Source organism: Tribolium madens, unplaced genomic scaffold (genome assembly GCF_015345945.1).
Source record: "Tribolium madens isolate multiple individuals breed KSU strain unplaced genomic scaffold, Tmad_KSU_1.1 Scaffold_7;HRSCAF=85;Tcas5.2_LG10, whole genome shotgun sequence".
Taxonomy (NCBI): Eukaryota; Metazoa; Arthropoda; class Insecta; order Coleoptera; family Tenebrionidae; genus Tribolium; species Tribolium madens.
In genome coordinates this window covers 2,514,008-2,537,404 of record NW_025401050.1, presented here as the reverse complement: position 1 = coordinate 2,537,404, position 23,397 = coordinate 2,514,008, and the positions used below count along the sequence as shown (strand labels likewise).

Sequence of the window (23,397 nt, the reverse complement as noted above, 5' to 3'; positions counted from 1 at the left end):
GAGGAAACCTTTTATTTGTGTTATCTGTTATAATACATATACAGCGTGTCCCAGCGAATTGAAAAAGTCTATTAGTGACCATTAAATGGTAAAATTTAAAAAAAAATGTATTGGTGTATAACACATTGATAGATACTAATCTAGTGCATCACCTAAAATTATTTTCAACCATACAGCATGTCCCAAAAATAAGTTACCATACAAACTTGTGTTTTTTTAAATAAAACACCGTATGTTTCTTTGCATTTTTGCATGTAGCCTTTTAAAAGAATGTTTTTACGCTAAACTAAAACATGTACTTTTTAAAAATTTATTACACAAAAATTAAGACAGCTAGAACAAATTTTTTCTTACTTCTGCAAAGAAGAAAGTAGAGAAATTAAAACTGTAGCAATTTTTTAGTGTTTTGCATTTTTAAAGATTAATAGATTAAGGAGTTTTTTAAATGTTAAATAATTCAAAAAATTAAATTGAGCACCCTATTTTTATTTTTTATTCTAATAGTAATTCCACCACAGATCACTTATCCGTTGATTTATCTAGAGATTGTAAAAGTCGTTATAAATACTGAACTTCGAATAACCAAAATTGACCAATAAAAGTTTAGCTTAAAAACATTGTCATAAAAGTCTACATTCAAAGATGCTAAGAAAGATATGGTGTTTCATATATAAAAAAAACAAGTTTGTATTGTAACTTATTTTTGAGGCACACTGTATAGTTGAAAATAATTTTAAGCGATGGACTAGATTCGTATATATTAATGTCCTATACAGGGTGATTCACGAGGAATAATAAGCCTGACCAAATTTTCGATGCAACCAACCTTACAGTTGTCGCAAAATAACTTGCGAAAAGTAATGGTGGTTGCATCGAGAATTTGGTCAGGCTAATTATTCCTGGTGAATCACCTTGTATATATTTTTTTTAATTTTACCATTTAAAGGAGGTCACTAATGGACTGTTTCAACTCGCTTCTTAATCGATAAAGCTACCAAAAAATTGTGGTTTAATAACATTTTCTTAGAAAATTGAAAAAAAAAACTGCTTACTTTTTACAGACGCCTTTAACGAGGTTTCTATTTTGTAACTTTTAACACCTAACTTAACACTTTCACAAAATTCTAAATCACATATTTAGGTAGAAAATTGCGGTTATTTGGTTACTCTCTTTAATAAATAGTAAATGAGAAAAATTGTTCTCAACCTATGAATTTGTCGCCGTCACGATCCAGCATTCGCGGTTAACATAAAAGCGTCCTAAAGAGTTAGACCACCGTCGTTGTGTTATTTTTACGTCAAGTTACTATAGCATTAGTAATAGAGAAACTATTAGTGTTATAATTATAACCGTGTTAATGTGATTCAATCTTCTTTGAAATTATTTGTTGATAAAATGGGTGCATTCAGACCGTCTAGAGGTTTGATTAGCGCCCCCGGTGATAATCGGGAGCCGTTGAACGAGTTAACAAACTACCAATCATTTTCTACAACAAACTATCGCATTTTCCCAACGGATGCGCGGCGATAATTGTTTAATCTCTCGTTCATTAGTTGTAAAAAGTTGCGATTGTCGTCAACGACGACTGGTTGTAAGAATGCGGTTTTATTGTGGATGACTTTTTACACGAAATAAATGGTTTAATATGGCGCAAAATTTATAGCTGACGACGCTAAACGGCCGATTAAAAATGTTATACAAGGTGATTTAAGCAAAACGATTTTATTTCAAGTTCTTATTTGCCGTTTCGCAATTTGTAAAAGACCAAAGCGTAAGAGCAACAAGTTTTAATCACCTACAATTTTGGCTTTAGACCTAATTTTCTGCGGATTTACTCACAGAGCTTCCGAATGTGTAGTCTATTGTGACACCAGCCCACGAAATTTGCAAGGGTTGTAGAGACTCCAACATGAACATCATAAGTGTTTTTCTATTTTTAATATTCCAGTTGTACCAAGGGCACTGAATTAAAGTATTAAAAACTTTATCAGTCTACAAAATCAACAATATTTATCAAGAAGCTAATTTTTGTGTCATACGATTTCGACTAGGTGTTGACCAGCTTCGCTAAATGTGTACAAAATAACACAACCGTAAATTCCAGCAACAAGAAAACGTGCTTTAAGATGGTTGCTTGTATTTATATTAAAATTCTGCAAAAAAAAATTTACTCCTATTTTTTGCAATAAAGATTTTCTTACATTTAAAATAACATACATAACAGTAATGAGGCACAATATAGCCAAACAAATATACACAGGCATCGCTTTTTGCAATATTTGGACCCATTTTTGGATAAATCTGAAACACAAGATTATCAAGAATCATAAACGTTTTTTGTTACTACTTTTTCAGAGCTATGTGTTGAGAAACGCAGACGCACAAATTTTCAAAAATTTTGTCTTGATTTGTTAAGCCATAATCTTGCGATATTTGTAAAATTTTTTGCTTAAGTAACACCATTTGGAAATGAGTCGCCAAAATTAAATATAATGAAATAGCAGCTATTCGAATTCCTGTGTAGATTGTAAATGGGAAACTAGAAATATGAAAATAATAAAAAATTGTAGACCAATTTCCCAAATATGTCTGATAAATTTGTGGAAATAAATGTGCTTCGTTGAAGTCGCCCCACACAGGTAGCATCACAATACCAAAAAATAAAACCCAGATCCAAAAAAAATTAATTCGTCGCTTATTTTGTGTCATTTCTTTCAAAATTTGCTTTTGTTTATTGAAAGGAACAAAATTCATATTCCAAAAAAATAATTCACTTTCTTCCATCATTTGCTGAACCAAATCCTGTTTTATAATTGTGAAAAATTGGGTAATTAAATACTGAAAAATAAGTGACGTATTTAAACGAAGGACAGTGAAAAAGTTCTCACATAAAACATTAAGGTAGTTACACCTCCGTATTGTGTGAAAAAATCTAAGCTGAAATTTTTAACCATGTAGTAACCTTCTAGCAATAAACTACAAGTATGGAAAACGAAAACAAGGCGATTGTAATAATTGAAAAACCTGCTGTAGCCATAATCTATGAAAATCTTCCTTATAAAGATAAAGGGATCATCTAAAAAATTCATTTTAATTATTACAAATATTTTAGTGTGCGTTTACCCATTAGGTATATTTTGGTAAAGAATTTATCAGATCACCAATAATTTTAGTAGTCGAACGTATCAAGATGGAAAAATAATGGTAAATACATCTTTTTAGCATTTAATTACATTCTTATAAAATCAATAATTGCTATTTAATAACCTTATTAAATTATTAAAACACAGTTTAGATCAATCTATTACTTTAGAGGAATTTTTTTTATACAGGGTGTTTTAAAATAAGCTTGAACTAATACTACCATCTTGAAAATGTGTTATAGTCTTCGCAAATTATACTGATTTGTCATCAATTTTAGTTGTTAAAGTGGATAAAAAATCGGGAACCGATTTCTAAAATGTCTTTTATAGATTTTTGGGAAATAAATGCGTTTGATTTAAATTTTGCCAACTAACGGGGTTCACAGAAGGCCATATTTTTAATTAATTTCTTCAAAGTTGAGTCAAGAGAATCAATTTTCCAACAAATTTACGTTGTTCTTCTAACTCTTGAACTAAACTTCAAATACCTACTACGGTAATAAACAATGAAATATTAAAGTAAAAAAAATAAAAATACTAGATAGACTAGATGAGACAGTCTGTATATTTAATATTTTATAATTTATTTTTTAACCATTAACTACAAAAGAGAATCATAAATTATACATTAAATACATTAGCTGTTATACTTTATGAACTAAAATAAAACTTGAGCGTAGAAATAATGTTTTTTTGCTTACTAGTTTTAATGTTTTAATATGAATGCTCTTGTGCATTTTAAAAGAAAAAATATTTTTACTTTGTTATGATTAATCTAAATGGAGCGTGTTAAACTCTTTAATTGAACACTCAATATTATACCTATAATTACATTTTTGGTGATAAATTTACAAATAATTTTCGAAATGTGTACTTGAGTTTCCCCAATTTGGTGACAGATCTGATATTTATTTGGTGACCTACCTAAGTTGAAAAAGCACGAGAATCTTAAAATATGAACTTATTTATAATTAAATTTTTAACTAGATTTTCTCAAGTTGTACAAAACAAAAGCCCAAGACAATGTGGTTTTAGCTACCTGAAATTATGTTACAAATTTTTGTTTTTTTGACCTACTAGCTTACCGAAGTTCCGAATCGATAATCCAGAGTAAAACCACCCCAAGAAAATGTTTCTGCTTTTAGTGAATGTAATAAGAACATCATCAACATTTTTCTATTTTTGCTGTCCCAGTTATACCATGAGGAAGTTAACAAAATATCAAAAACTTGACTCATCTAAAAAAAAAATTGGGAAAACTTTTTTTTTAATATTTCATACATCATGACTCAGTAACTGTCCCGCTTCGCAAAATGTGTACAATACTACAGCTCCGCACATTCCACCAAGAAGTAACCGTATTTTCAGAAGGTTACCACTAGTACTAGAGTTTTCCACATTCTACAAAAAATGTTAGTTATTGTCTCACAATGAAATTTTCTTACATTTATTAGTATAACAAAAATGACAGTTACAAGGCATACAATTGCCAAACAAAAATAAATCGGTACTGCTCTTCGGACAATTTGTAAAATTTTTGAGATCCATCTGAAACAAAAGTGGTCAAAAACGTGTAACAAAATTGTGATTATTTTACTGTTTTAATGCTACATGTCGAGACATACACAAGTACAAACTTGTGTATATTTTTTTCTGATATCTACCATCATGAAATTTTATTACATCATCCATGTTGTTATCGTTTTGCGATATTTGTAGAATTTTTTGATTGAGAATAACTATTTGTAAATGTGCTTGTAGAATCAAGTAAAATATTATAATAGGAATGCGAATTGATGAATAAATCATAAACGGAAATGTAGAAATGTAAACAGAGCAAAAAAGGGTTGACCAGTTCCCAAAATTCTTTTGGGTTATATAAATAATAAAAAAAGATTCATCGAATTTGCCCCAAAATGGTAATAAAAAAAATGCCAACGCTACAAACGGAACAAAGAAAAATTTATAATTGCGAATAATTTTTGCCGAAAACTTGTCAATTTGGTTTTTTACTTTTAGATCGCAATCTATTTTCCAAAAAATATTTTCACGCTCGTCAAATAATTGCTTGAGGGGTGTTTCAAGTTTTGCAACAATAAATTGGCAAAGTATGATCTAAAAATGTATTAAGAGTGTTTTATAAAGAGCCAAAAATACTTACATAGCTGATGAATGTCATAGCACACATATAATGACTAACAAATTCAACACTCAAGTATTTAGTGAAGAAGAAATAATGTTCAATTATTAGACAACAAATGTGAAACAAAAAACAAAATAAATTATAAAATTTAACTATTTTCCAGTACCCAAAGTCGAAAAAAACTTTCTTAAAAAATGTGAAAGGTTTATCAAATTTTACATTACTCATTGCTTGGGACTAAATAATAATTTCCTTACTTAAATTGTTCAAAATTTTAGAGTAAGTGACTTGTAGCCATTTGAAAACCTCAATAAATGTCACTTATCTACAAAACTATATCTTTACAAGGACAAAACAATTTAATAGAAACTAATTTTTGAATTATTAAAAGAATTTTTCTTTGAGAACATTAAATATGCATTAATTTTAGTTAAAATTTATGGCAATATTCCGTTAAATGCAACTGAATTTAAGTAAAATAAATTACCAAAAAATTATTCGATTGCCTTACACAAAATGTAATTTATAGGCGTATTCTTTCAACTGCAATCATGACCCACTGAAGGTAATTGCTTGACAAATTCGGGACAAGTTTAATTTAAAATGTTGCACGAGATGATTTGCGACGTAGATATAATTAAACGAACTTTCCACTTTTTGCGACAGATTATGTATTTAGGTAAAGTACTGATAGTTAACGATCAGTAAACTGTCATCATTAATTTGTATTCACGGAATTATCAATGACTTTTTAATATTTATTTAACAAAAAATATATATACTCGTATTGTCGATTTATTATTAATAATAGACATATTAGAGTTAGAATCATACTATCGTTTATTATTAACGATTGTTAAAACGTTATTTAATTACTTAAATCGATTATTTAGAAAACTATCAAGTATCAATTTCTACAATGTTAATAGTTAGAATAGTTGTCACTTGTTATATTGATGCTAACTAAACTGTTAATAATTAAACTTATTGATGGATTAACTACTGATTTTTGATTACTATCAAAGATATTATCGAGTGTTGTCAATAACTGCGGAGCCTCCACAAATAACTATTAAAATCCTTTTTGCTCTTTAACTACAACCATATTCGGTTGCAGTGATGCAGAATGTCAAAATGTTTTCAATTCTTTTGAGAACTCAATTAGTATACTTAATAAATTCTATAATGAATTTGATGAAACTAGGATATTTTAAAACGTTAGGTTTTTTTGACAAAGTGTAAAATTTAACTATTGACAGAGAACTACATATCAATAAAAATGATTAAAGTTTTTATCATATTTCCCTATACCTAAATTTAACCGTTTTTGAAATATTTAGACTTTTTTGAATTTTTTTTAATTTGCATTTTCTTCTTAAAAAATTGATAACTCTACCATTTTTAATTATTTTGAAATCGTATTTTAGCGTACAAAAAAGAAAGGTTAGAGCTTTTCTTTTCTGTATTTATAATTGGAAAAATAATTAACCAACTTGTAAAATTTAGGTTTGGGAAACTTCAAATACCCGTAACTGAATTTTTTTAATTGGAAGGCTTCAATTTTTCCTTTACTAAATGAAAGAGAATTTAATTCTTCATCAACATTTCCTATCTAAATTTAATGGTTTTCAAGTTATTTTAACTTCTTTCTACAATGGAAGAAATTAATTACTAACCATGGTAGTTTTTGTATAGTTTGCCTTGAAAAATTTTCTCTCTGAAAAAACCTCAAGTTTTTTTTACAATTGTGTTATTCTTTTCGTAAATACAAATTAAATTTAATCTAAATTTGAATAACTTTGATATTCTATTTTTTCCTTAATTCTATGACAACCTATGCTAAGGTAGCTATGTCTAATGAATTTCTCACAATATCAAAAGAAGTTAATACAAATCGAAGCAGAACTAAATTCTCTTCCATTTAGTGAAGAAAAAATTGGGGTGTTTCATTTAGAAAAATTGAGTTGAGTATTTGAAGTTTCCTAAACATAACTTTACATTTTGGCGGTTTGTTAATTGTTTTTCCAATTTTCCAATTATGAATACACCAAAGGAAAGATCTAACCATTCTCTCTCGCATACCCATGAAATATAATACAAAATGGTAGAGTTATCGATTTTTGAATAGGAAGATTCAAATCCAAAAAATTTTAAAAAGGTCTAAATATTTCCAAAACGGTTAAACTTAGGTATAGGGAAGGATAATAAAAACTCTCTTAAAATCACTAGAGCAATCCAAAAACGCAATAAAAAACCTATCTTTCTATTTAAAATAGCAAAGTTGATATCCACTTCCGGTATATCAAAAAAAACCTTTTTATTGAGCAGAACTTAACCGATTATGTCTATGAACAAAATTTTAGATAAATATCACTGTTAGAACTCCCAATATGGAACAGCCTGAATAATTAACTAAACTGTCAATAGTTTAAATGTTGTCAAAACGTACAGGGATTTTTCCTAAACAAGAATTGACAATGCTTTTTATTCAGAGTGTTAAAATGAGCAGAAATCTGAAGAAATAGACTCGTCAATAGTTAACTATGGAGATAGTGGGTTCGCAAAATTATTAGTCACCATAATTAACTATTGACAATTTCAACCAACTGATCGATCTCTCTAAAGCAAACTTTTCATATATTATATATTTTTTCTTTTGCCAATAAATCCCTCATACAAAAGCCCAACGTGTCAACGGTCCCCGAATATTGAAAATAAGCATTACAGTAAAATCAGACGACAGGTCTTAATATATTATTATAGCTTTTTCATGAATTTTATTAGTTGAAACGAAGTGCCCAGCAGGAGTTTAATTAGAGAGCATAATCTGAATTATTAGCATCTCCGTCTCTTATTTATACAAGCGAGCAAACATTTTTCATTCTCGTACGACCGTCGATTGTGTTCCTTTGACTTTTATCGTCTGTTATCATTTTAAATCATCCCGGACGCCTTCACCAAAAAGGAATTGTATATTTTTATAAGAGTCTATGTCGTATTAATGATTTGTTTGGTTTGAATACAGGAAACGTAGGGTAAAAAACCAAGAAACTCGTCTAATTTAAGATACAGAGGGTGTCATGTCAAAAATCAGTTAAAAACCGAAATCGTAAAATTTTATACATGTTTCTCCCTGTACTGTAAATGAACCGAAAAATTTATAATAATCGTGGCCAGTTGCGCGTGTGAAGTAACGGCAATTGGCGGGCTTTTTATTACTTTTATTATTAATTATATTGGGGTATAATAACAGCTTTTTAACGTGATTATGCCCAGATTTTTATCGATAATGACGGTTTTTACGTAATATAATCATAAATCTTTTCGTCAATTTCACTCAGACGTGGTTTTGAAAGTTGAAAGTGGCCAATCGAGACATCTCTTTTGGTCACGTGACACGAGTACAAATGTCAACAATGTGAGGTTATAATATATCGCATTTGCAAAATGCAAGATTCGAAATGGCTATAAACCATCACCACGCTGCCATGTTTAATAATCTGCCACAATTTATGGCACTATAATCTTCACGGAAGGAACTAATATCAACTTAACATAAATCATGGTTTCTTGCCGATTTCATCGGCAATGGCAGCCAAGTAATAACGAACAAATGTAATTCGTGGATTATTTACGAGAATAATTGTTAGTTTGTATTTTGATACTCCAATAAATCTCTCGAAATAAATTGACTGCTAAATGAGTTCTTTCGATAACGATTTTTTAATTAAGTAATTTCGCATCAACGTGGCGATTATTCATTGGCTGATTGAGCGGATCAGGGCGGCGATCGCAGTGTTGCTTGTAATAGCAGTGTCACAAAGGTCAACTATCACCTTTTTTCTCATTAATATATTCTATAAATTGTTCGAAATTGTATTTTAATGACGGCTCACAACCCAACTTTATTAAACTAATAGCCTTTACACGAGCTTGTCACGCGGACAAATTTACCATATTATTATTTTTCCTGGGTGCGACATAAGGCAATGCAAGTAGGTTTTTTTCAATTATTGCAAATTTCCTTCAACGGCTTTATTTATTTGCGCCATTACCGCTACGTTAAAGAAATTCTTTTTAAATGACCATTATACTCAGATGGTTTGCGGTGCGAAGTAGGTACAGCTGCGCTCGAATAAATGTGGACACTTTTACTTAGACTTATTTTTTTTAAAACACAAAAAAAAGGTGGGGACAGGAGTTCACTTTTTTGTAGACAGTTCACATCTGAAAAGTATAGTTCCTGATGCAATATGGAGTTTGATCAAAGCAAAAATAGAATAAAATTGTTTCACAGACTATCTTTCTTAAAGAAACTTGCTCTTTCTATCTTCTTCGTGTCTCGCGATCTTTTTTATTCTAGACCACCTGTAGTGTTTTTTGTTATACATTCTTGAAAATTAATAGAGACAAAATATTTTTAAAAACTAATTCCAAAAAGATTTTTCAACTTTAACAAAATAAAGATGCTCAAAGAAATTTTGTTTACTTTCTTTATCAAAAATTGGCGATTTGAGCTGGAATTAATAGCAAAAATAAAAACAATAACATTTATTGTGCTTCAAAAAATCGCGGTAATTTTTTATGATCTCAGAGATTAATTAAAATTCAAAATCGATTAAAGTATACAGGCTGTTCTGGCTAAATCCCACATTAAAAGTATTGGGAGTTCTAACAGTGATATTTATCTAAAATTTTGTTTATAGTCATAATCGGTCAGGTTCTGCCCAATGAAAATATTTTCAAGACGGCGGCACTTCCTGTTACACCGGACGTGGATATCAACTTCGTTATTTCAAGTACAAAGTTATGTTTTTATTGCGTTTTTGGATTACTCAAGCGATTTGAAAGAGTTTTTATTAACCTTCCCTAAACCTAAGTTTAACCCTTTTTGAAATATTTAGATTTTTTCAAAAAATTTTGGATTTGAATCTTCCTATTCAAAAATCAATAACTCTACCATTTTTTATTATGTTGAAACCGTATTTGGGTATACGAGAGAGAAATGTTAGATCTTTCCTTTGGTGTATTCATAATTGGAAAAATAATTAACAAACCGCCAAAATGTAAGGTTACGTTTAGGAATCTTCAAATACCCTTAACTCAATTTTTCTAAATGAAACACCCCAATTTTATCTTCACTAAATTGAGGAGAATTTAGTTCTGCTTCGATCAGTATTAACATTCCTTATACCTGTGTTTGATAGTTTTCAAATTATAGTAACTTCTTTTGATATTATGAGAAATTCATTAGCCATAGCTACTTTAGCATAGGTTGTCATAGAAATACGAAAAAACAGAATATCAAAGTTATTCAAATTTAGATTAAATAAATTTAATTTATCTGCAAACGTCACAAAAGTGACCACTTTTATGACTAAATGACACAGGTAAAAGTTTTACTTTTCAGACATGGAGTAAAAACACTGTTTTTACGCCTAGGCGTTTTCACTTTTACTTGACACTTACTTTGACATTTACCACTGTACCACTGTCTCTTTCCGCTTTTTCAGCATTTTCTGGGGAGGTACAAGGTAGATTATCAGCATTCGACATTTTGCACTATAAACTACACCAGTTATTCACCGGTTACATCAGTGAACACTTTCGAAATCTCAACACAAATTCCGAAACTGACGCTTGACGTTTGTTATGATTTTATTGCAAAGCGTCCTGATTATTGAGGTGATTTACTTGATTATTGGTGTGTTGCTCTTTTCGTTCCATCTGAATCGTTTGCAGATAAAATAGTATATGTTATTTGGAGTAAAAGTGAGTTTATGTGGCTCAGCTGAATCCATTTGCCTCACTCCGTTCGGCAAAATGAAGGTTCAGCTTCGCCACATAAACAATCACTTTTACTTCTAATAACATAATCTACTATTGTATTTACAAAAGGCATAAGACAAATGTGAAAAAAAAAACTTGGCGTTTTTTCAGTGAAACATATTTCCATGGAAAACTATGCGAAAACTACCATGGATGGTAATAAATTTCTTCCATTGTAAAAAAGTTAAAATAACTTGGAAATCATTAAATTTAGGTATAGGGAATGTTGATACAGATCGATGCAGAATTAAACTCTCTTTCATTTTCTGAAAAAAAAATTGGGGCCTTCCATTTGAAAAAATTCTGTTACGTGTATTTGAAGTTTCTCAAATGCAACCTTAAAATTTGGAGATTTGTTAATTATTTTTCCAATTTTAAATATACGTAAGAAAAGATCTAACCTTTCTTTTTCACTTGTCCAAATACGTTTTCAAAATAATTAAAAATGTCAGAATTATCGATTTTTGGAGAGGAAGATGCAAATTAAAAAAAATTCAAAAAAAGTCTAAATATTTCAAAAACTGTTAAGTTTAGGTATTTGGGAGTCTGATAAAAACTCCCTCAAAATCACTTGAGTGATCCAAAAACGCAATTAAAAACATAACATTCTAAAATAACATTTCCGGTGTAACCGGAAGTGCTGCCATCTTGAAAATATTTTCATTGAGTAGAATCTAAACGATTATAGCCATAATCAAAATTTTAGGTCAATACAGATCGATGCAGAATTAAATTCTCTTTCATTTAGTGAAAAAAAAAATTGGGACCTTCCATTTGAAAAAAATTGTATTTGAAGTTTCCCAAACGTAACCTTAAATTTTGGAGGTTTGTTAATTATTTTTCCAAATATAAATAGACGAAAAAAAAGATCTAGCCTTTCTATTTCATATGCCCAAATTCCATTTGAAAATAATTAAAAGTGGTTAGGTTATCGTTTTTGGGAGAGGAAGATGCATATAAAAAAAAATAAAAAATGTCTAAATATTTAAAAAACGGTTAAACTTAGGTATAGGAAAGTCTGATAAAAACTCTTTTAAGATCACTTGGGTAAAACGTAATAAAAAACATAACTTTCTATTTAAAATAAGGAAGTTGATACCCATTTAAGGTGTAACCGAAAAAATATTGAAAATGAAAATATTTTCATTGAGCAGGATCTAAACGATTAAGCTACTATAATCAAAATTTTAGATAAATAGCACTGTTAGAACTCCCAATACTTCTAATGTAGGGTTTAGCCGGAATACACTGTATACATCAACTATCGAAGTTTGTATGGAAATTGCAGATTTCAATTTTTTGACAATTTTTTTAGTATGATTTCAAATTTTAGAGTATTATATTTTTTATTTTGATGTTTTCAGTTGTGGTCTTAATCATTTTATTATTTAAAAAAAAGTTATTAGTTGTGCTTTTATTTGTGAATATCTGTACCTGTTTAATTTCGCAAAGACGTTCCACTTGTTCCATTACTATACGGTAAAGTTTAGCATTTCACCAATTAGCTGTAATGAAACGGAATTTATGACCAATATTTATAACGTACAGCCGTTAAAGATGAAAATATTTTCACAGGATTTTCGGTTTAATTGCAACACATTCGCACTGCGAATTTATAAGATAGCTCTCGGAGTAAATTTCGCGTAATTGCGAAAAAACGCATCATCACACCGTATCTAAATCCTGCAGAAAATCAGGTTACAGTTTTCCGTAGCGTCACATAAACAAGCTTCTGTTGCGCATAGCAGGAAATGCGTTTTCAGCCGTCCTAAAACCTGCTGTACAAGCCACCAAGTGGCATCTATTCAAACCACCACGCCAATAAAAAATTATCGCATAAATATACTGGTTACATAAGTGGTTCGTGGCAATTTTCATAGCACTGCAACTGTCGTTATATAAATTACAGGAACATTTCACGCATATCCAGGTGGATGAGGGAATGCGAGCGAATGTAATTGCCTCAACGAAAAGAAACTTGTATTTTCGTGTTTTTCTCCAAGGTCAAACTACCCTATCGCGTCTTGTTTATCACATAAATCACAGAGATTTATTGTAAAACACATTCGGACAACCGCAAATATGACTTACAAGAGATAACCTGGAAGAGCCGTGTTAAGCTTGCATGTCCTGTATACAATTCGATGCATTATTCAAAATAGAAGTTGTTGGCATTTCTGGACACATTTCTTTCTTGCAAGATGAAGTTGTTAACAAGCGGCTATTTAAGGCCGAAAAAAAGACGTGATGTGGACAAGACGTTGCCCAGAAACACGTTCCATCTATAAATAGAGCAAGAGTTTGCAAAAATTGCGTAATTTACCGGCATGGTCTTGCCTTTTTGTAATTACACAGCGGCGGCTCGAGAGGGACAATAATCTTCCAATATGACACAAATGCTCTATAAGAGGGAGCAGTTAAGTTTATTACCCTGTATAGCTGTGTTACAAGGACGTGAGGATAAAAAAAATGAAACTTATTAAGAAGATTCTACAAATCCTCGCAAAAACGTCGATACATAAATGAAATAAACGTCGAAGAAGTTATACAGGGTGTGTCAGAACTCGCGGCCCAAAGAAAAAATTCAAGTAAGACATTGTTAAAAATTTTGATTTATTTTTTGACATTTCACTTTTTTGTCACTTATAATTACACGAGAGCTTTTTTTCGAAGTAAACTTGACATTTTAATGAGAATTTTGTTTTCTGGCAACTTAACGAAAAAAACTGCTTCTGAAAAACTTACGAGTCCGTAGGACGAGTAATTTTTTCTGGAAGTTGTTTGAGTTAAATTGCCTAAAGGAAACAAAACTCGAATTATAAATGTCAAGTTTTCTTCGTAAAAAAAACAGCTTGAGTGTAATTCGGTAAGACAATTTAATGAATACGTAAATCCGATGATGCAGACCTACTAGATTCAGACATTTTCAAAAGTTAGGTTCCGTTTTGTCGTCATAGTGATAAAAACACCACGGCTTATGGGATTTTTAGTGTATGAAAACAATTCTCTATTTAATAATATTTATGATCTTGTATATGTTTTTTTACCATTATTTAGTAAAAGTACAAAAATTTTGCCAATAAAAGCCACAAATAACATTAAACAGAGTTACAATTTAGGATAGAGCTTCCTTGTTTCCTCTTCTAATAATTTATAGAAAAAAAAACTTGGAAAATTATTTTTCCAGTAGAAATAAATAAGTCGAAGTGCAAAATTTAAAATTTAATTTAATTTAGATTAATTTCAATTTTTATAGATGGAATTTTTTTAACTTTTTTTCCATGTTCCTGGTATCGTACCTTACATATGGCACTTTACTCTGGAGCGCTAGTTCTGGCGCAGCCTTCTAATGGTGATAATTCCCAGTCGGATTTTAAGGACATCACTAGTTTTTTGAAGTAGATTTAGGAGCAACAATGAGGCAGCGATTGAATTTATCACTCCCAAAAGTAGAAAAATTGGTAATTGTAAAGATTGCCAAAGTTTATATTGTTTGACATTTTTATAAATAGGACATCATACCAAATGCGCAAACACAACAAAAGTCTGTATAAAATGTGTGTTTTTTTAACAATAAAAAAATGAGATCGAAAAACACGTTGTTATTGCATAATATGCATGATTGGCAACGTTAAGATTACCTGTGATTTCGGACTGCTTCAGGAGCTGTTTTTTTAAGTTCAAGCTCCATTTTACGACAGTAAAACACGTTTTTAGACATCACAATAAACGACAGTCATAATGCTTACAACGAACAATGCTTTTGACGTTTGATGAGAAGCGTAATTTGTCAATGCATTAATTTAATTAAAAGTCGACAGAAAATACAAAAAAATAAATAAATAAAGAAGTATACATTGGAGCTAGTAGTGTTCTTCAAAGCGCAAATCTAATTTTTTCGCTATTTTATTTTGGGAACATATTAAATGCACAGTAAAATAATAAACTAAATAAAATAAATAACGAAAAATAAAACTAATAAATGCACAGTAAAGCCCAACGATCTAGTAACGTGTAGATAGATACAGCGTAGAGTGAGAGGCGTTGTCCTCAACACTAGCATGAGATAGCAAATGCGATCAGCTGGTTTGGGTCAAAACATGTCGAGAGTTTCGTTGCACAACGGTGGCATATTTTTATTTCAGTGATTTCAGTGACTTTCCGAAGCAAATTTTAGTGTTTCCTTATTGTGCAATTTGTCATTCAGAATGCCCTCTACTTGTGCAGCGTATGGCTGCACAAATAGGTATCAGAAAGGCAACAATATTTCTTTTCACAGGTAGGTTATGATTGCAAAGATTGCAACCCAATTTGTTTTGTTGTAATTAAAATATAATGTTTATAAGTACACAATTATACTCTGCAGCTTTCCGAAGGATAAAACTTTGCGGCGCAAGTGGGTAATAGCTGTGAAAAGAGACAAATTTAAACCATCTGAATATTCGAAATTATGTTCGGATCATTTTCAAAAAGATGATTTTGAATATATATTTGGTTTGAAAACGTTAAAATTAGGAACAGTGCCTACAATTTTTAAATTTCAGCCACATTTACAAAAGAAAGTGCCCAAGAAGCATTCCACTATGTTACTAAGTGACTTCAACCAGGTTGTAGACAAATATTCAAAATTAATTTTATTTAAAAATCAGTGAGTGCCATTTGCTTCCAGTTTTTCTATTTAGTATATTTTTTTCTAATTTTTCGTTCCTAATTATATTTATATTATGTTTACTTTATTTTTAATATTTTAAAGCAACTTAGTCTTCATACGTCTGTATATTGTTATTAGTTTGCAGATTAAAAAAATATAAAATACACCAAAAAAGCGTATATATCTAATTCATAAGATAAGTTAAAAAATTATTTTTGTTTTGTTTTTACACATATTTTTACTCAAAAAGTGTTAAGTATTACTTAATAATAAATTAATGAATAAATTATTCGTTCCAACAATAAAGTGAGTTTATTTAAATTTGGTGCTTGTTCCCAATACGATTCTACGAGAGATTGACCCAAACCACGTGATCTTATTGTTGCGTTCTTTGTCTTCATTACGACTTTCCCCATCAGCCTGTCTCTCTCACATGTTGAAGTCAATACTGTATCAAGCAAGTGTCGCTTGATCTATATGTTACTAGATCGTTGGTAAAGCCAAGGAATTTTTTTATTGGCAACCTATACTACAAATTTTTCGATTTTTTTTTGAAGACTATGATCTAAAAATGACTCTATTAAATAATAGTTATTCATTGTAAGAGTATGTTAGATAGCGTTTTATTCACGCAAGAATGTTTAACCGCGAGAACGTCAGTTCGGAATATCGCAAAGCGTTCAAAAACAAAATTGTGGTATAGTAATATTCTTTTAATTTTTCCCGTTTATCGTAAAACTGTGTCAAATAACACAATTCCATGCGCTACTAGTTTTGTCTTTGTTGTTACTATGCGAATGAGTGAGACAAAATGCAAACGGTCAAGCGTAGCTGAAAATAGGAGGGACCACCAGTCGTTCTCAAAATATGAGACGCCACTAAGCTAAAATTTGTTATTATTATTATTACTTTTTTAATAAATTAATAAGTCTTGTATGTTATCAAGCAAAACAAAATGTTAAAATGTTTCTCTTGCTGCATTTTTTAACTTATTGAGAATCACTGGTATGTTTTGGTTGAGTGAAGTAGATAGGCGTGCTAAAGTTTGCTGTTTCTTTTAAACGACCTAAGTGCGAGAAAGACAACATACCACTGGTGGGACCAGAGAGCGGCATAACGTTTATCTTACTTGCTCCTACCTACTTACTTGAAGAGCGAGAGAGACAACAAAGTTTTATGACATTCGGGTAAAATTAAAAGAATTCTTCTATATCAGGAGTACAGCAGTGCAAACAGTGGCGTACTCTGAATAGACTGATTACCATTTGTGCACAGTTTCCAGCTCTTGCTAAAATCATTCTTGCCCAGGGGCCCTTGCTAATACATTTACCACCCACCAATAATAATAAATAATTAGTAATATAAAAATAAGTACCAATAAGAAATAACATTTTGCGCAGGGGCCATATATTGTTATGTAACTAAAACTGAAAGTTTCTAACTTTATGTTATTTTAGTATTTTTAATTGAAGTTACTGATCATTTATTATTTTCACTGTGAAAATTTGGTTTTTTACTGTGCACTTTTATACTGCTTCACTTGATAATTATTACGAGTATTTTTACTCTGCAAAATGTTATATTATACTGAACATTTTAATTTTTTTGCTATGCAAAAATTAATTAAATACTGAACATTTATTTAATTGTATTATTTATCCACTGAAGGTTTTATTGCTACCCTTTTATTTTTTTGCTTAATCGATTAATATCTGATTACTTTTCCCCAAGACCGATCTTCACCTCTCTCTTGGTCCATTTCATGGTCGCCCTACCACGTCACCGAGCACTTGCATCAACCGCGAATGCATTAGTAGCCGTGCTGCTGCATCGGTGCAGTCACTCTCTTCCGTTTTGCTCCGATTTATGTCAGACATAAATCTCGCTATCGGGATCGCCAACCAAAAAATCGATTTGTTTTACTTTGTTTTTGGTGTACAGTGGGCTTGTGTGCGGTGAATGATGATCTGATGAAGTCGAGATAAAAAAGAATGAAACGTAGGTAGCGTCCCATGGCACGGGCGCCGACTACATGGGTGCATGGGTGGATGCACCCAAGAATTTTTTTTCGGGTGAAAATAATATACTCCTCCTTAATTAAAAGAAAATGATGGAATCTCGTATTTGTTCTGCTCTTATTTTAGAAAAACGTTGCATTCTGTAAAATCACTTTTATTGTTTTTTTTTTTGTAATATACGAGAAATCATATTATTATTTTTACATGTTCTAAATATTATTCACTAAATTCAACAAGAATAGAGAAGAAGAAATCGTTTTTTCGCGTATTTCTATGTTCTCAAGTCCTTCAAGAGATCCCAAGATACATAATTACAGAAGATCTTAAAAGAAACTTTAATGTTATTTGTATTGCTTTAATTTGACAATTAATTTATCAAGTTTTTTGTTTGTGCACCCATTGAAAGTCGGCGCCCATGTCCCATGAAAGAAAAGAGTGAAATGTTGCGGGGTATGAGTCATAACGAGTTTGCACAAATCTCTGTTATTAAAATATTTTTCTTGTTTAAATACGCTCAAATAATCTGACACGGGAAGATTGAGATTAGATAAGAGATAGAGTGCATAGAATATGCAAATTAGAACATGACGTAAATTTAAAATGGTACAAGTCACAGACTTACTACCTCCTGGGTTTTTGCCTAATTCTCATAAGGCAATTCTGGTGTATCAAATAATTATGTTTGACTTAACCAAAAGTTAAGTTAGCTTAGTTCAACCATAAAAATATTATTTTACAAAAGTATCGTTTTATAAAATATTAGCAGCGATGATACTTAAAATTACAATTTATAGTCTTTGTAAGCATTAAAAAAATTGCTATCGTATTACTACTCCCGATTATTTCCAGTGATCTTTGACTTCAAGAATTCGCCTCTTGCTGTTTTCAGCAAAATTAATCATTCAATATTATTTTTTTTTTAATTGGAATGATTAATTTTTATTAATAAATATTTCAAAAACGGTTAAATTTAAGTATAGGGAAGATAAGATACTAGGAACATAGAAAAAATGTTTAAAAAATTCTATCTGTCAAAAAAATTTGACGTTTATTTTTTGATATTTGACATTTTTTTATGTCTACTTAATGATACTGATTATTTTGTATATGTTTTTTTTACAATTATTTAGTAAAGGTACAAATATTTTGACAATAAAAGCCACAAATAACATTAAACAGTTACAATTTAGGAAACAGCTTCCTTGTTTTCTCTTCCCATAGCCTGTAGCAAAAAAACTTGGAAAATTATTTTTCCAACAGAAATAAATAGAGTCAAAGTGCAAAATTTAAACTCTATAACTTGGACATTTTTACAGATAATTTTTTTTTACATTTTTTCCATGTTCCTTATAAGGCATTTTTCTCTGGGGCGCGAGTTCTGGCTTACCCTGTATAAAACATTTTTTTATAACAAGTTTTTTTTTCTTCCTTAAAAGCAATATAAATTTACATTTGTAATTCATTTTTCATTCAAATAATGAAATAATATAAATTTCAGTAAATTGCAATGGAGATTTTAATTAAGTATATGTATTTTGCAATTTAGGTTTCAAATTTTTTTCAGCTAAATTCTTTTTGTACTTGGAAGCAATTTGTTTCAGAATTTCTACTGTGTAAGGTTCCACATTTATTTTACATGCTGATATGCATTTTAAAAAGTAAATAAAAAATACGGTGAGCCGCAAAATTTGGAATAATCTTATTTATGAAAACTGAAAATATTTTTGCTCAAACAGGTCAATTTTCTTTTTAGAAAATACAATATTCTCAACTTGGTTTAAAATTGTATTTTTTGGTGATATTTTTTTCGAAAATTTTGTACAATATTTAATATTTTGGTGTTGTCATTTCGACAATTAAAAGATCTATCAAATTGGTTAAAAAAATTAGGGGTTTTCGTTAAAAAAAATACTATTATGTCATTATGTCAAAACAAAAAAGTGTAAAATCATAATGAAATTGAAAATTGCAAATTTTGTAAAAAGAAAATTGACAGGTTCTAGCATTTTTGCCAAAACAAAATAATTTCAGTTTTAAAATCCGTCCATATTTGCTTGAATTTTATGGTTTTGATTTACTAAACTAGTTTATAAGGGATGTAATGGGGGTGGTTGTAAACCTCTAAGGAAACAATCCTTTACAATTGAGGTGTTGGGATTTCTTTATAGCTAAAGGCCCAAAAAGGTAATTAATTGTCTTTATTGCATTATAAAATTCGAGCAAATAAAGACAGACCATAATTTTGTCGCTCACTGTGTAGTTTCACTGCCTACTTTACCAGTACCTTCAGTTTAGTGTTTTTAAAAAGTCTGCCATATTCCAAGATGTCAATTTAGGAATATTTTCATTGATTGTAAACTACCAGAAAATGAAATCAATAAAACAGTAGTTAATGGCAAATAAAATTTCATTTTGCAAAATCTTAAATGCAAAATTGTGTAGTTTTTGGGCTTGAAGTAGATTTTAAAAAATCGCCTTGCCATCGTATTTCATGGTAGCAGGAAGTATCACAGCCATAATTTAACCGACATTACCTTAATTCCAATACTTTATAGGGAGGTAATTACAGTTCACGAGCCTTGCTAATTTGCTCAAAAGATCACGTATTTTTCATTATTTTCGTCCATAAATAAAACAGCTTTCCCAAAAGTATCCCCGACGATATTTCACGCTTTTCCTTATCGAAACCATAAAAAATCTTGTCTAATGCTACCACATTTCCTTTTATCAGAGCAAGTAGCTTAATTTATTCAACGCAGCTATGCTCTTGTCTAAATTAGGATCTTGTTGACAAATGTCACTTCTGCTAATAAGGAAGAGATTAGAAGATTAGCAACGTCATTAAGGGCATACAAAGGGGCATTTTCCTGTGTGTAGAAACTCATTAAGGAGGGCAAAATGTAATCAAGTCGAAAAATTGTGGCCGCTGTGTAATAAAAGAACTGTAATTGTGAAGATGCCCTCGGGGAGCATCAACGTGCGTAAAGAAGAAGATTGTGATGATGATATTGCAGGTAAGGCATTTTCGTCATTTTCCTTTTGCACGTTTTTACCCTTTGAAGACATCAAAACTTTTGCAATAAGTCTCAACCGTTCATGAATAAACATCCGATTCTTGTCTAGTCAAGTTCATCCACTCTTATGGTGTTGTAGAATCGAGTCGGTTTGCAACATCGTAAAATGGCTCATGGTTTGCATTTCAATATACCGAGCGAGTTATTATAAGTAAATCAGTGCGTTTGGCGTACATGGAGTATAAAATACATTCAAGATTTGACATACCGTAACTTCCACATTAATATTTATCGCAAAGGTATAGCTTCACAGATAACGAGACGTGATGGTAGGATAATAGAGGCTTTTGTTGCGCTATTGCAGTCATTTTTTTCATAAAATAAAACAAGACGAGATTACGTAAGACAAGAACAGCTAAACATGTCAGAATTTGAAAGAGATATGCTTGCTGGGCACGAAGTAAGCCAGGTTTATAGCAAAAATGAAAAGTGAATAAATATTTCCACTACATGAAAAATTTCCCATGTCTTTCGATGTCATGTTGTGTTAAATTTTAAATTACAGAAAAGTGACAGACTACCGTCCTACCGTCCTCTTTGTTTTCTGCTTTTTTACTTTCTACTTCTTGCGTTTTCACCTCTTTTTCTGTATAGGTACGTACTTTGTTAGATATTATAATCTATGTCCTCCTCACTTTTTTTGATTAGTGTTTTTAACTTTTTGTATGTTTGCTGCTCTTTTGTCTTTCTGTTGCATTATCAACAGCAAAGCCTCCTCAGATTCATTGGACGATTGATTTTCCTAGATATGGGATTGCTGATAATAAATTACTAATTATGCATTGAATGGTTTGTTTTCGTTTTCGGAAAAATAATTTAAAACAAATGCACACGAAACTAAAAAGTTTAACGATGGAAAAAGATTTGTTTGTATTTGAAGACTGTCAACGATTTCTTCGATATCTGAGACCTTTTTCTTAAAGAAGAACAATGATGTAGAACATAATGGAAATTAAATTCGATAATACAGGGTGTTCCAAAGAGTTGAAAAAGTCCATTAGTGACCTTTACATGGTAAAATTATAGGACATTGATAGATACTACTCTAGTACATCGCCTAAAATAATTTTCAACTATACAGCGTGTCTCAAAAATAAGTTACAATACAAACTTGTGTTTTTTTAAATGCAACACCATATGTTTCTTAGCATTTTTAGATGTAGACTTTTATGACAATGTTTTTAAGCTAAACTTCTGTTGGTCGAATTTGCTTAGTTATAAAAATAAGACGGTTTTTTGACGAAAACATGCACTTTTTAAAAATTTATTTCACAAAAACTAAGACATCTAGAAATAATTTTTATTACCGCAAAGTCTGAAGGTACAAGCTGTAAGGTTGTAACATTTTTTTAGTGTATTGCATTTACAAAGGTAAAAAAATGAAGGCGTTTGTTAAAAGTTCAATAACTTAAAATTTTTAAACGGAACACCCTATTCATTGTTTTTGCATTTAAAAGATTATTAAATTGTCTTTATAAATTTATATATTATTAGGTGCTTATAATCAATAACTAAAAAGATATTTAACGTTAAATATTAAAAAAAAATACTATTGTCTCAGTAGCCAAATAGTGCACAGTTGCACAAGAGATGGAAGAAATATCACTTAATAATCACACTTGTGTTGAACTGAATCCATTATTCTTTATTTTTCCAATAAAATAATTCAGTATAATTTCAGTATTTATAACGACTTTTACAATTTCCGGATAAATCAATAGATAAGTGATCCGTGGTGGAATTACTATGTTTGCCATTATATCAACAATGCTCAGATACTGATAGGCATGGTTGCTACAATTAATATTAAATGTTAAATATCTTTTTATTTATCAATTCTAGACATTAAGAGTTTATTTTTTTAGATAGAGAATTTATCAATCTATTAGATGCAAAAATAAAAAATAGGATGTTCCATTAATTTTTTTTAAGTTATCTAACTTTTAACAAACTTGTTAATTTATTAATCTTTACAAATGCAAAATTCTAAAAAAATGCTACAGCTTTAAATTCTGTACTTTCTTCTTTGCAGAAGTAAGAAAAAATTTGTTCAAGTTGTCTTTGCTTTTGTGTAATAAATTTTTAAAAAGTGCATGTTTTCGTCACAAAAACTGTCTTATTCTTAAAACTAAACGAAATCGACTAATAAAAGTTTAGCGTAAAAACATTGTTTTAAAAAGCTACATCCAAAAATGCAAAGAAACATACGGTGTTTCAATTAAAAAAACACAAGTTTGTATGGTAACTTATTTTTGGGACATGCCGTATGGTTGAAAATAATTTTAGATTAGATTTTAATTAGATTAGATTAGCATCTATCAATGTCCTATACATTTTTTTTTAATTGTACCATTTAAACGTCACTCATGGACTCGCTGGGACATCCTATATGTAATATGTATGTAATTCAGAAAAGAATATTAAAGAAGAACAACTAGAATGAGCATAATGAAAAAAAAAAAGAAACAAAGAGTTTGAAGGCACAAGAAACATTGACAAGAGAAAACATATGAAACGGTTGAAAAAAATTACAATATA

The 23,397-nt window shown here is 30.1% G+C and overlaps 3 protein-coding genes across 9 annotated transcripts in view; 1 reads left to right on the top strand and 2 right to left on the bottom strand.

Annotated features, from left to right (window-relative positions):
• The window catches only part of LOC123009464 (protein TANC2), a 112,061-nt gene that overhangs the window by 14,196 nt on the left and 74,468 nt on the right, over positions 1-23,397 (top strand). For 2 of the 7 annotated variants that reach the window (XM_044405801.1, XM_044405798.1), the window contains exons 1-2: positions 17,595-17,765; positions 20,517-20,799. The exons of 3 other annotated variants lie outside the window; for them this stretch is intronic. In XM_044405801.1, the coding sequence (XP_044261736.1) occupies positions 20,742-20,799 (58 nt within the window). In that variant the 5' untranslated portion in view covers positions 17,595-17,765; positions 20,517-20,741. Of the gene's footprint in view, positions 1-17,594; positions 17,766-20,516; positions 20,800-23,397 lie in introns of those variants that run through there. 2 more of the 7 variants (XM_044405800.1, XM_044405799.1) reach the window with 2 other exon arrangements.
• LOC123009772 (odorant receptor 43a-like) lies at positions 1,737-3,128 on the bottom strand. The gene is made up of 7 exons (XM_044406291.1): positions 3,125-3,128; positions 2,890-3,077; positions 2,349-2,839; positions 2,203-2,302; positions 2,041-2,154; positions 1,841-1,993; positions 1,737-1,796 (listed from the first exon to the last, which is right to left on the bottom strand). The coding sequence occupies exons 1-7, from the start codon at positions 3,126-3,128 to the stop codon at positions 1,737-1,739; spliced, it is 1,110 nt and encodes a 369-aa protein (XP_044262226.1).
• Positions 4,124-4,836, bottom strand: LOC123009467. The gene is made up of 5 exons (XM_044405811.1): positions 4,742-4,836; positions 4,590-4,692; positions 4,426-4,545; positions 4,230-4,382; positions 4,124-4,183 (listed from the first exon to the last, which is right to left on the bottom strand). The coding sequence occupies exons 1-5, from the start codon at positions 4,834-4,836 to the stop codon at positions 4,124-4,126; spliced, it is 531 nt and encodes a 176-aa protein (XP_044261746.1).